Genomic DNA, 13,488 nt, shown 5'->3' with positions numbered 1-13,488 from the left:
TAATCCTAGTCATATTAGCAATCCATGCTAGTTGATGATAATCCTAGTCATATTAGCAATCCATGCTAGTTGATGATAATCCTAGTCATATTAGCAACCCATGCTAGTTGATGATAATCCTAGTCATATTAGCAACCCATGCTAGTTGATGATAATCCTAGTCATATTAGCAACCCATGCTAGTTGATGATAATCCTAGTCATATTATCAACCCATGCTAGTCATATTATCAACCCATGCTAGTTGATGATAATCCTAGTCATATTATCAACCCATGCTAGTTGATGATAATCCTAGTCATATTATCAACCCATGCTAGTTGATGATAATCCTAGTTATATTATCAACCCATGCTAGTTGATGATAATCCTAGTCATATTATCAACCCATGCTAGTTGATGATAATCCTAGTCATATTATCAACCCATGCTAGTTGATGATAATCCTAGTCATATTAGCAACCCATGCTAGTTGATGATAATCCTAGTCATATTAGCAACCCATGCTAGTTGATGATAATCCTAGTCATATTAGCAACCCATGCTAGTTGATGATAATCCTAGTCATATTATCAACCCATGTTAGTTGATGATAATCCTAGTCATATTATCAACCCATGCTAGTTGATGATAATCCTAGTCATATTATCAACCCATGCTAGTTGATGATAATCCTAGTCATATTATCAACCCATGCTAGTTGATGATAATCCTAGTCATATTATCAACCCATGTTAGTTGATGATAATCCTAGTCATATTATCAACCCATGTTAGTTGATGATAATCCTAGTCATATTATCAGCCCATGCTAGTTGGTGATAATCCTAATCATATTATCAACCCATCTTTAGATCATCTTTAGATGATTGATGCATCTTTAGATCTCCCCTCTTTCTACATTTCTAACAGATATTTTCATCTATGTCACATGAAACCGCTTGCGCGCTTTTGACAACTGTGTTTTCCCGCTAATTGCATTATGGAACGAACATTAGCACATAGCCTACTGCCTTGTGAACATTGCTGCAGTTATAATGTGAAGAAATAATAGTTTATCAACATTAAGCAAAACGTTATTATCTGTTGCAACAGACTCCTTGCTTGCTTTAAAATGTTTGTTTATTTTTATGTAGCCTAGGCCTACAGGTTGTATGCATTTGGGATCTCCCGTCCCACAACTGTCCCAGAGTCTGTTTGCAATAGGATATTACTTTCTCAACAAACTTTTCTACTATGGGGATAGTTAGATTGACATAGGCTTGTGATTTTGCTGTTCGTTACTTGTCTTGTTGGCTGAGGAAAAGTACATGTGGAATGTTGCTCTAACATCTTCAAAGTGCGCATCGGAATTCGGTAAGGACACCATGCTCGTTGCATTCTCGACTTGGCTGTTTTATTTAGATTAATGACCACAATGTAAATGTGATTTCTGTCATTCTGAGCACCGTGAGTGGATGCCCTAATCCGGTTACATTTGTCAAATGTCCGGTAAATTAAAATGCTGGAGTCTAATGACCGCCGCCACATTTTCCCAAACAGAAACCCTGGTGCATGTGAACTCACTCATCTCAGGCTCTGCAGTCAGATCAGCCGTTACAAAGTTTGAGGGGAAAAGTCCAACTCCCTGATACGTTTCTCCTTTCCACCAGTTGGGGTCACTGAAATCCCAAAATACAGCCTGTTAGTGAACAGTAAGGACTGGTTTCCCAGACACACTACAGCCTAGAAGAACCACTACCCCTGGGCTAAACAGGGCCCACTGCTCCTGGACTAGACAGGGCCCACCGCCCCTGGGCTAGACAGGGCCCAATACTCCCCAGTAGACACACTACTCCTGGACTAGACAGGGCCCAATACTCCCCAGTAGACACACTACTCCTGGACTAGACAGGGCCCACTACTCCTGGACTAGACAGGGCCCACTACTCCTGGACTAGACAGGGCCCACTACTCCTGGACTAGACAGGGCCCACTACTCCTGGACTAGACAGGGCCCACTACTCCTGGACTAGACAGGGCCCACTACTCCTGGACTAGACAGGGCCCACTACTCCTGGACTAGACAGGGCCCACTACTCCTGGACTAGACAGGGCCCACTACTCCTGGACTAGACAGGGCCCACTACTCCTGGACTAGACAGGGCCACTATTCCCCAGTAGACCCATTACTCCTGGACTAAACAGCACACTGTGGTATGGCAGGGAAATGGTTTAGGGTTGGTATGGTAGGGATAGGGTTCAGGGGTTAGTGGTATGGCAGGGTTAGTGGTATGGCAGGGATAGGGTTCAGGGGTTAGTGGTATGGCAAGGATAGGGTTTAGGGTTGGTATGGCAGGGATAGGGTTGAGGGTTGGTATGGCAGGGTTAGTGGTATGGTAGGGATAGGGTTTAGTGGTATGGTAGGGATAGGGTTCAGGGGTTGGTATGGCAGGGATAGGGTTGAGGGGTTAGGGTTTGTATGGCAGGGATAGTGGTATGGCAGGGATAGGGTTTAGGGTTGGTATGGCAGGGTTAGGGTTCAGGGGTTAGTGGTATGGCAAGGATAGGGTTTAGGGTTGGTATGGCAGGGATAGGGTTGGTATGGCAGGGATAGGGTTGAGGGGTTAGTGGTATGGTAGGGATAGGGTTCAGGGGTTGGTATGGCAGGGATAGGGTTGAGGGGTTAGGGTTTGTATGGCAGGGATAGTGGTATGGCAGGGATAGGGTTTAGGGTTGGTATGGCAGGGTTAGGGTTCAGGGGTTAGTGGTATGGCAAGGATAGGGTTTAGGGTTGGTATGGCAGGGATAGGGTTGAGGGTTGGTATGGCAGGGTTAGTGGTATGGTAGGGATAGGGTTCAGTGGTTGGTATGGCAGGGATAGGGTTTAGGGGTTGGTATGGCAGGGTTAGTGGTATGGCAGGGATAGGGTTGGTATGGCAGGGATAGGGTTGGTATGGCAGGGATAGGGTTGGTATGGCAGGGATAGGGTTGAGGGGTTAGTGGTATGGTAGGGATAGGGTTCAGGGGTTGGTATGGCAGGGATAGGGTTGAGGGGTTAGGGTTTGTATGGCAGGGATAGGGTTGGTATGGCAGGGATAGGGTTGAGGGGTTAGTGGTATGGCAGGGTTAGGGTTTAGGGTTGGTATGGCAGGGATATGGTTTAGTGGTATGGCAGGGTTAGGGTTTAGGGGTGAAATGGTAGGGATATGGTTTAGTGGTATGGCAGGGATATGGTTTAGTGGTATGACATGGTTAGGGTTTAGGGGTGGTGTGGTAGGGACAGGGTTTAGGGGTGGTATGGCAGGGACAGGGTTTAGGGTTGGTATGGTAGGGATAGGGTTGGTATGGCAGCGATAGTGGTATGGCAGGGACAGGGTTTAGGGTTGGTGTGGTAGGGACAGGGTTTAGAGTTGGTATGGCAGGGACAGGGTTTAGAGTTGGAATGGCAGGGACAGGGTTTAGGGTTGGTGTGGTAGGGACAGGGTTTAGAGTTGGTGTGGTAGGGACAGGGTTTAGAGTTGGTATGGCAGGGACAGGGTTTAGGGTTGGTATGGTAGGGATAGGGTTGGTATGGCAGCGATAGTGGTATGGCAGGGACAGGGTTTAGGGTTGGTGTGGTAGGGACAGGGTTTAGAGTTGGTATGGCAGGGACAGGGTTTAGAGTTGGAATGGCAGGGACAGGGTTTAGGGTTGGTGTGGTAGGGACAGGGTTTAGGGTTGGTGTGGTAGGGACAGGGTTTAGAGTTGGTGTGGTAGGGACAGGGTTTAGAGTTGGTATGGCAGGGACAGGGTTTAGGGTTGGAATGGCAAGGATAGTGATATGGCAGGGTTAGTGGAATGGTAGGTATTGGGTTTAGGGTTGGTGTGGCAGGGATAGGGTTTAGAGTTGGTGTGGTAGGGACAGGGTTTAGGGTTGGAATGGCAAGGATAGTGGTATGGTAGGGACAGGGTTGGTGTGGTAGGGACAGGGTTTAGGGTTGGTATGTTAGGGACAGGGTTTAGGGTTGGTATGTTAGGGACAGGGTTTAGGGGTTAGGGTTGGTGTGGCAGGGATAGGGTTTAGGGTTGGTGTGGCAGGGACAGGGTTTAGGGTTGGTATGTTAGGGACAGGGTTTAGGGTTGGTATGTTAGGGACAGGGTTTAGGGTTGGTATGGCAGGGACAGGGTTTAGGGTTGGTATGGCAGGGACAGGGTTTAGGGTTGGTGTGGCAGGGACAGGGTTTAGGGTTGGTGTGGCAGGGACAGGGTTTAAGGTTGGTGTGGCAGGGACAGGGTTTAGGGTTGGTATGGTAGGGACAGGGTTTAGGGTTGGTGTGGTATGGACAGGGTTTAGGGTTGGTGTGGCAGGGACAGGGTTTAGGGTTGGTGTGGCAGGGACAGGGTTTAGGGTTGGTGTGGCAGGGACAGGGTTTAGGGTTGGTGTGGCAGGGACAGGGTTTAGGGTTGGTGTGGCAGGGACAGGGTTTAGGGTTGGTGTGGCAGGGACAGGGTTTAGGGTTGGTGTGGCAGGGACAGGGTTTAGGGTTGGTGTGGCAGGGACAGGGTTTAGGGTTGGTGTGGTAGGGACAGGGTTTAGGGTTGGAATGGCAGGGTGAGCTGACCTGTCGTCCAGGATAGTGATGATCTCTCCAGACTTGAAGGTGAGCTCGTTGTCCTCTGCAGCCTCAAAGTCATAGATGGCTCTGACCTTCCTGCCCTCAGCCCTCTGGGAAGAGAGGAAAGAGGCGCTGGGGTACAAACCAGACCCAGACAGCCCTGACCCGGGCTGACTACGCTGCTCCTTTAGAGATAACTCTATGGCTGGGGGGAGGAGAGGAGAATGGAAGACAGGAGAGAAGACAGAGGGGGGGCAGAAGACAGGAGGACATGGTCAGAGATTTACAATGACATTTTGCACTAATATACATTTAGAGGAATGGCCAACTGTGGCAAATCACATAGTAATATGCTAATTCCATGATCATATCGTCACAAACTTTATTCCAGAACAAGTAGTCTATTTACCTTTGGCCAGGTCTAGTTTTAATCTAGGACCCAGTAGTCTCTTTAGCCCGGTCTAGTGGGCGCCTTTACCTTTAGCCCGGCCTAGTGGGCGCCTTTACCTTTAGCCCGGCCTAGTGGGCGCCTTTACCTTTAGCCCGGCCTAGTGGGCGCCTTTACCTTTAGCCCGGCCTAGTGGGCGCCTTTACCTTTAGCCCGGTCTAGTGGGCGCCTTTACCTTTAGCCCGGTCTAGTGGGCGCCTTTACCTTTAGCCCGGTCTAGTGGGCGCCTTTACCTTTAGCCCGGTCTAGTGGGCGCCTTTACCTTTAGCCCGGCCTAGTGGGCGCCTTTACCTTTAGCCCGGCCTAGTGGGCGCCTTTACCTTTAGCCCGGCCTAGTGGGCGCCTTTACCTTTAGCCCGGTCTAGTGGGCGCCTTTACCTTTAGCCCGGTCTAGTGGGCGCCTTTACCTTTAGCCCGGTCTAGTGGGCGCCTTTACCTTTAGCCCGGCCTAGTGGGCGCCTTTACCTTTAGCCCGGCCTAGTGGGCGCCTTTACCTTTAGCCCGGCCTAGTGGGCGCCTTTACCTTTAGCCCGGCCTAGTGGGCGCCTTTACCTTTAGCCCGGCCTAGTGGGCGCCTTTACCTTTAGCCCGGCCTAGTGGGCGCCTTTACCTTTAGCCCGGCCTAGTGGGCGCCTTTACCTTTAGCCCGGCCTAGTGGGCGCCTTTACCTTTAGCCCGGCCTAGTGGGCGCCTTTACCTTTAGCCCGGTCTAGTGGGCGCCTTTACCTTTAGCCCGGCCTAGTGGGCGCCTTTACCTTTAGCCCGGCCTAGTGGGCGCCTTTACCTTTAGCCCGGTCTAGTGGGCGCCTTTACCTTTAGCCCGGCCTAGTGGGCGCCTTTACCTTTAGCCCGGCCTAGTGGGCGCCTTTACCTTTAGCCCGGTCTAGTGGGCGCCTTTACCTTTAGCCCGGCCTAGTGGGCGTCTTTACCTTTAGCCCGGCCTAGTGGGCGTCTTTACCTTTAGCCCGGTCTAGTGGGCGCCTTTACCTTTAGCCAGGTCTTCCTCCTCCTTCTTGTTGGTTAAGGTGGATGGATCCTTTGCCACTAAAGCAGGACTTGCTTTCGCTTTCTCTGCAGCCTAAACAGACCAATATCCAAGAATGAATGCAGCCCTATTCTGCTCCAGAATGAATGTAGCCCTATTCTGCTCCAGAATGAATGCAGCCCTATTCTGCTCCAGAATGAATGCAGCCCTATTCTGCTCCAGAATGAATGCAGCCCTATTCTGCTCCAGAATGAATGCAGCCCTGTAACAGCAACATGTTTAATCTCTAATGTTTTATAATCACACAGTAGCCCCCCCCAGTGCACCCACCTGAGAGCCCACAGCAGGGAAGGTGACCCCCTGTTCCCTGAGGTTCTTGATCATGGCTGAAATCAGGCTGAGCTGAGGGTCATTCCTAAAGTCCTCTGCCCACTCTACCATCAGTGCCTTCAGCTTCTCACATACCTTAGGGTGGCCCTGGACACACACACACACACACACACACACACACACACACGTGTTTTCCACAAGTATATAAAGTAGCCAGCCAAATAGAAAGAGTAGCCAGCTACGTGCCCAGGGGCCGGGGGGTTAAAGTCTTATTTACAGTTGTTTTACTTCAAGATATGAATTGCCACAATGTTTGTTTTTCGAATTACGTACACTACCATTCAAAAGTTTAGGGTCACTTAGAAATGTCCTTGTTTTTGAAAGAAAAGCACATTTTTTTGTCCATTAAAATTACATCAAATTGATCAGAAATACAGTGTAGACATTGTTAATGTTGTAAATGACTACTGTAGCTGGAAACGGGTGATTTTTTAATGGAATATTTACTATGTAGGCGTACAGAGGCCCATTATCAGCAACCATCACTCCTGTGTTCCAATGGCACGTTGTGTTAGCTAATCCAAGTTGATCATTTTAAAAAGGCTAACTGATCATTAGAAAACCCTTTTGCAATTATGTTAGCACAGCTGAAAACTGTTGTTCTGATTAAAGAAGCAATAAAACTGGCCTTCTTAAGACTAGTTGAGTATCTGGAGCATCAGCATTTGTGGGTTCGATTACAGGCTCAAATTGGCCAGAAACAAAGGACTTTCTTCTGAAACTCGTCAGTCTATTCTTGTTCTGAGAAATGAAGGCTATTCCATGCGAGAAATTGCCAAGAAACAGAATAGAAAGAGGAGTGGGAGGTCCCGGTGCACAACTGAGCACAAGGACAAGTACATTAGAGTGTCTAGTTTGAGAAACAGACACCTCACAAGTCCTCAACTGGCAGCTTCATTAAATAGTACACACAAAACACCAGTCTCAAAGTCAACAGCAAAGAGGCAACTCCAGGACGCTGGCCATCTAGGCAGAGTTGCGAAGAAAAAGCCATATCTCAGACTGGCCAATAAAAAGAAAAGAATAAGATGGGCAAAAGAACACAGAGACAGGAATATTGGACAAAAAGTGTTATGGACAGACAAAACTAAGTTTGAGGTGTTCGGATGACAAAAAACAACATTCGTGAGACGCAGAAGAAATTAAAAGATGCTGGAGGAGTGCTTGACGCAATGTGATGGTCTGGGGGTGCTTTGGTGGTGGTAAAGTGGGAGATTTGTACAGGGTAAAAGGGATCTTGAAAAAGGAAGGCTATCACTCCTGCTCCCACAACAGTTCAATTGGGTTGAGATCCGGTGACTGTGCTGGCCACTCCATTATAGACAGAATACCAGCTGACTGCTTCTTCCCTAAATACAGTGGGGGAAAAAAGTATTTGATCCCCTGCTGATTTTGTACGTTTGCCCACTGACAAAGAAAGGATCAGTCTATCATTTTAATGGTAGGTTTATTTGAACAGTGAGAGACAGAATAACAGCTCCCTCCACAGAAAATATAGACCGATCCTTTCTTTGTCAGTGGGCAAACGTACAAAATCAGCAGGGGATCAAATACTTTTTTCCCCCACTGTATTTAGGGAAGAAGCAGTCAGCTGGTATTCTGTCTATAATGGAGTGGCCAGCACAGTCACCGGATCTCAACCCAATTGAACTGTTGTGGGAGCAGTTTGACCGTATGGTACATAAGAAGTGCCCATCAAGCCAATCCAACTTGTGGGAGGTGCTTCAGGAAGCATGGGGTGAAATCTCTTCAGATTACCGTAATTTCCGGACTATAAGCCGCTACTTTTTTCCCAGGCTTTGATCCTCGCGGCTTAAACAATGATGCGGCTAATATATAGATTTTTCCCGCTTTCAATATATATATATTTTTTTTTAAACACATTCTGTGACGTGCTCAGTTTTTTGGCGGCATGAAGCTTTCATTAGACCAATGAAATTGCCGAACGGGTTAAGGTCAAACAACTTTTTTGTTTACTGTTTAGATTAAATCGAGCGCTCTCAAACTACCCATTATTCTGATTACGGTAGTCATTTTGAAACCCTCATCATGGCAAAGACACAGAGAAATGCATATGATGCAAGTTGAAGGCGATTGATCTGGCTGTTGGAAAAGGAAATAGAGCCGCTGCACGGGAGCTTGGTCTTAATGAGTCGATGATAAGACGTTGGAAACAGCAGCGTGAGGAATTGACTCAGTGCAAAAAGACAACTAAAACTTACTGCTAATTTTGTATTTTTTGTTACAAGCCGTGTTTCGTTAAAGCCTATTTATTTTTGTTACAAGCCGTGTTTCGTTAAAGCCTATGTAAAGTTCATTTGTTTCAATGTACCGGTAGGCACCTGCGGCTTATAGACATGTGCGGCTTATTTATGTTCAAAATAATATATATTTTTTTAATTCAGTGGGTGCGGCTTATATTCAGGTGCGCTCAATAGTCTGGAAATTACGGTACATCAACAAATTGACAACTAGAATGCCAAAGGTCTGCAAGGCTGTAATTGCTGCAAATGGAGGATTCTTTGACGAAAGCGAAGTTATTATTTGAATTAAAAATCATTATTTATAACCTTGTCAACATCTTGACTATATTTCCTATTCAGTTTGCAACTCATTTCATGTGTTTTCATGGAAAACAAGGACATTTCTAAGTGATCCCAAACTTTTGAAAGGTAGTGTATTTATTCAAACAGAACAATGAAGTAAAGGTCTAATGCAGCAGTTTTTTATCTCAATATCAAATTATTTCTGGGTAACAATTAAGTACCTTCCTATGGTTGTTTTCAATTAAAAATTGTAAAAAATAAAAAAATAATAAGTAGCTTCTTAGCAGGACTGTCTGGGAGTGTTCTGCGTGGGGAGGAGAAACCTAGCTGTTATTGGCAGAGTCATGTTTGACAAATATAATGAAGGATAATTAACAACGTATAAAGGCTTGATTCTGTCGACATACTCAAGGCGCGGTCTATTATTTTATAAAAAGACTTCATATGCCATTGAAACCTGCATTTTTATAATGTTCTATAGGTTTTCAAATCAACGTTATTATTGTCCAGCAGCCAAAGGTATAATCCTAGTCATATTAGCAACCCATGCTAGTTGATGATAATCCTTGTCATATTATTCAACCCATTCTTATCGGCAGAATCAATAGCCTTGGGTTTGTCAAATGACTGCCTCGCCTGGCTTACCAACTACTTCTCAGATAGGGTTCAGTGTGTCAAATCGGAGGGCCTGTTGTCCGGACCTCTGGCAGTTTCTACGGGGGTACCACAAGGTTCAATTCCTGGGCCGACTCTTTTCTCTGTATATATCAATGATGTCGCTCTTGCTGCTGGTGATTCTCTGATCCACCTCCACGCAGACGACACCATTCTGTATACATCTGGCCCTTCTTTGGACATGGTTAACAAACCTCCAGACGAGCTTAAATGCCATACAACACTCCTTCGTGGCCTCCAACTGCTCTTAAATGCTAGTAAAACTAAGTGCACGCTCTTCAACCGATCGCTGCCCGCACCCTCCCGCCCGACTAGCATCACTACTCTGGATGGTTCTGACTTAGAATATGTGGACAACTACAAATACCTAGGTGTCTGGTTAGACTGTAAACTCTCCTTCCAGACTCACATTAAGCATCTCCAATCCAAAATTAAATCTAGAACCGGCTTCCTATATCGCAACAAAGCCTCCTTCACTCATGCTGCTAAACATACCCTTGTAAAACTGACTATCCTACCGATCCTTGACTTCGGCGATGTCATTTTCAAAATAGCCTCCAACACTCTAATCAGCAAACTGGATGTAGTCTATCACAGTGCCATCCGTTTTGTCACCAAAGCCCCATATACTACCCACCACTGCGACCTGTATGCTCTCGTTGGCTGGCCCTCGCTTCATATATTCGTCGCCAAACCCACTGGCTCCAGGTCATCTATAAGTCTTTGCTAGATAAAGCCCCGCCTTATCTCAGCTCACTGGTCACCATAGCAACACCCACCCGTAGCACGCGCTCCAGCAGGTATATTTCACAGGTCATCCCCAAAGCCAACTCCTCATTTGGCCGCCTTTCCTTCCAGTTCTGTGATGCCAATAACTGGAACAAATTGCAAAAAGCACTGAAGCTGGAGACTTACATGTCCCTCACTAACTTTAAGCATCAGCTATCAGAGCAGCTTACAGATCACTGCACTTGTACACAGCCCATCTGGAAATAGCCCACCCAATGACCTCATCCCCATATTGTTATTTATTTTTTCTCTTTTGCACCCCAGTATCTCTACTTGCACATCATCATCTGCACATCTATCACTGCAGTGTTAATGCTAAATTGTAATTATTTCGCCACTATGGCCCATTTATTGCCTTACCTCCATAATCTTACTACATTTGCACACACTGTATATAGATTTTTCTATTGAGTTATTGACTGTACGTTTGTTTATCCCATGTGTAACTCTGTTATTTCTGTTGCACTGCTTTGCTTTATCTTGGCCAGGTCTCAGTTGTAAATGAGAACTTGTTCTCAACTGGCCTACCTGGTTAAATAAAGGTGAAATAAAAAATTATTAGTAACCCATGCATCTTTAGATCTCCCCTCTTAATTTCTAACAGATATTTTCATCTACGTCGCATGTTACCGCTTGCGCATGCGGTGCGCTTTGGAGAATTGTGTTTTCCGGCTAATGGCATTTTGGAAACTTTGCCCGTAGCCTACAGCCATGTGTGCATTGTTGAGCTTATAATATGAATAAATAAAACTAAAATGGAAAAAGTAGCCAGCTGAAAATGGGCCTGTAACACACACACTTACATTAGTATGGCCTTTCAAATTTTATACAACACGTTTCATACAACAACATTCTTCGAAGTAGATATTTCTGTAACATTACATATAATGACAGTGCATATCCAGACCTTGTTTAGAACGTTGCTGACCTCACTGGCAAACTCTCTGGAGCACACTTCTAGATGAAATATCTTCCCACAGTTTGAAACACAGGCACCAAGTAGCTGGGAGGGGGAAAAACAGATTTACTTCAATAATGTAAAGACAAAGCTTTCTTAAGCTGTCATAAAGCTCTATGAAATATATTTATAGCATAAGGCAGCTTTATGAAATATACACTATATCTATAAAACTATGTGGACACACCTTGAAATGAGTGGATTTGGCTATTTCAGCCACACCTGTTAATGACAGGTGTAAAAATCGAGCACACGGCCATGCAATCTCCATAGACAAACATTGGCAATGACTTTCAACGTGGCACCGTTATAGGATACCACCTTTCCAACAACTCAGTTCATCAAATTTCTGCCTAGCTAGAGCTGTCCCAGGCCAACTATAAGTGCTGTTATTGTGAAGTGGAAACGTCTAGGAGCAACAACGACTCAGCCGCAAAGTGGTAGGCCCCACAAGCTCACAGAACAGGACCGCCGAGTACTGAAACGCGTAAAAGCTGTCTGTCCTCAGTTGTAACACTCACTACCGAGTTCCAAACTGCCTCTGGAAGCAAAGTCAGCACAAGAACTGTTCGTTGGGAGCTTCATGAAATGGGTTTCCATGGCCGAACAGCCGCACACAAGCCTAAGATCACCATGTGAAATGCAAGGCGTCGTTGGAGTGGTGTAAAGCTCACCGTCATTGGACTCTGGAGCAGAGGAAACACATTCCCTGGAGTGATGAATCACACTTCACCATCTGGCAGTTTGACGTACGAATCTGGGTTTGGCGGATGCTAGGAGGACGCTACCTGCCCCAATGCATAGTGCCAACAGTAAAGTTTGGTGGAGGAGGAATAATGGTCTGGGGCTGTTTTCCATGGTTTGAGCTAGGCTCCTTAGTGCCAGTGAAGGGAAATCTTAACGCTACAGCATACAATGACATTCTAGATGATTCTGTGATTACAACTTTATGGCAACCGTTTGGGGAAGGTCCTTTCCTGTTTCAGCATGACAATCCCCTCGTGCACGAAGGTCAATACAGAAATGGTTTGTCGAGATCGGTGTGGAAGAACTTGACTGGCCTGCACAGAGCCTCAACCCCATCGAACACATTTGGGATGAATTGGAAGGCCGACTGCAAGCCAGGCCTAATCGGCCAATATCGGTGCCCGACCTCACTAATGCTCTTGTGGCTGAATGGAAGCAAGTCCCCGCAGCAATGTTCCAACATCTAGTGGAAATCCTTCCCAGAAGAATGTAGGCTGTTATAGCAGCAAATGGGGGACCAAGTCAATATTAACGCTCATGATTTTGGAATGAGATGTTCGACGAGATGGTATCCACATATTGTTGGTCACGTAGTGTATTTATAGCATAATACAAGAGCTTTATGACAGCTTAAGACCGCTTTTTGAAATATATTTACACAACAGACAGTTTTTCCTCCAAGCACCTGTTGTAATACATAGCTGTGTTGTCTGTGTTTACCGTCAGAGCCTGCATGGCAACATGTGGATCCTTGTGGTTGACTCGTCTCATAATGGACCGAAGACATTCTTTAGGCCTTGAACAGAACACACATCAACCTTCATTATGATCATCAACAACACATAACTTCATCAACAACATACATCCTCATCAACAATGCTTTAGCGGGATTCGTTCTCTTCAGAACTGGCTACGTGATTTTTGCAGCTCAACGGGTGTAACTTTTGTTGACAATTTCGAACCTTCTGGAAACAAAACATGTTTTATAAGGTTTGAATCCACCCAAATATTTTGGGTTCCTGGATCCTTTCACAGCATAAGGCTGTGTTGAGACAATGACTTAATGACTCAAGCCCAGCTCAGTTAATCCCTACCATTGTGATGCTAGGTTATCATAATGCTTGGGAAATTGTACATTATACCAGGAGCGTTGGTAGACAATGTAAGTAACCTCATTTTACATCTCTCTAACTGCCCTGAATGCCTCTGCTGATCCTACAGCTATTGTATGCAGTAATCATGTGCCTATGAACCAGATTTATACTGTTAACACTGAGGTGGTGTGCCCTAGTAGGAAGTCCACTGTGTGCAGCTCACCCTGCAACATGAGCACATCTACTTCTGCTAAGCTTCCCAGTAAAGCAATGAAAACAGT

At 45.8% G+C, this 13,488-nt stretch overlaps 1 protein-coding gene across 2 annotated transcripts in view; it reads right to left on the bottom strand.

Moving 5' to 3' along the window:
* Window positions 1-13,488, bottom strand: part of stam (signal transducing adaptor molecule (SH3 domain and ITAM motif) 1) — a 61,257-nt gene that overhangs the window by 38,976 nt on the left and 8,793 nt on the right. The window contains exons 3-8 of one of the 2 annotated variants that reach the window (XM_029706151.1): window positions 12,834-12,909; window positions 11,337-11,411; window positions 6,339-6,485; window positions 6,011-6,101; window positions 4,582-4,780; window positions 1,565-1,659 (exon numbers count right to left, since the gene is read on the bottom strand). In XM_029706151.1, coding sequence (XP_029562011.1) covers window positions 1,565-1,659; window positions 4,582-4,780; window positions 6,011-6,101; window positions 6,339-6,485; window positions 11,337-11,411; window positions 12,834-12,909 — 683 coding nt within the window. Of the gene's footprint in view, window positions 1-1,564; window positions 1,660-4,581; window positions 4,781-6,010; window positions 6,102-6,338; window positions 6,486-11,315; window positions 11,412-12,833; window positions 12,910-13,488 lie in introns of both variants that reach the window. The other variant, XM_029706150.1, reaches the window with a different exon arrangement.

Source organism: Salmo trutta, chromosome 21, assembly GCF_901001165.1.
Source record: "Salmo trutta chromosome 21, fSalTru1.1, whole genome shotgun sequence".
Lineage (NCBI taxonomy): Eukaryota > Metazoa > Chordata > Actinopteri > Salmoniformes > Salmonidae > Salmo > Salmo trutta.
The sequence above is the reverse complement of the archived record's forward strand: the minus strand, read 5'-3'. Positions and strand labels throughout refer to the sequence as shown.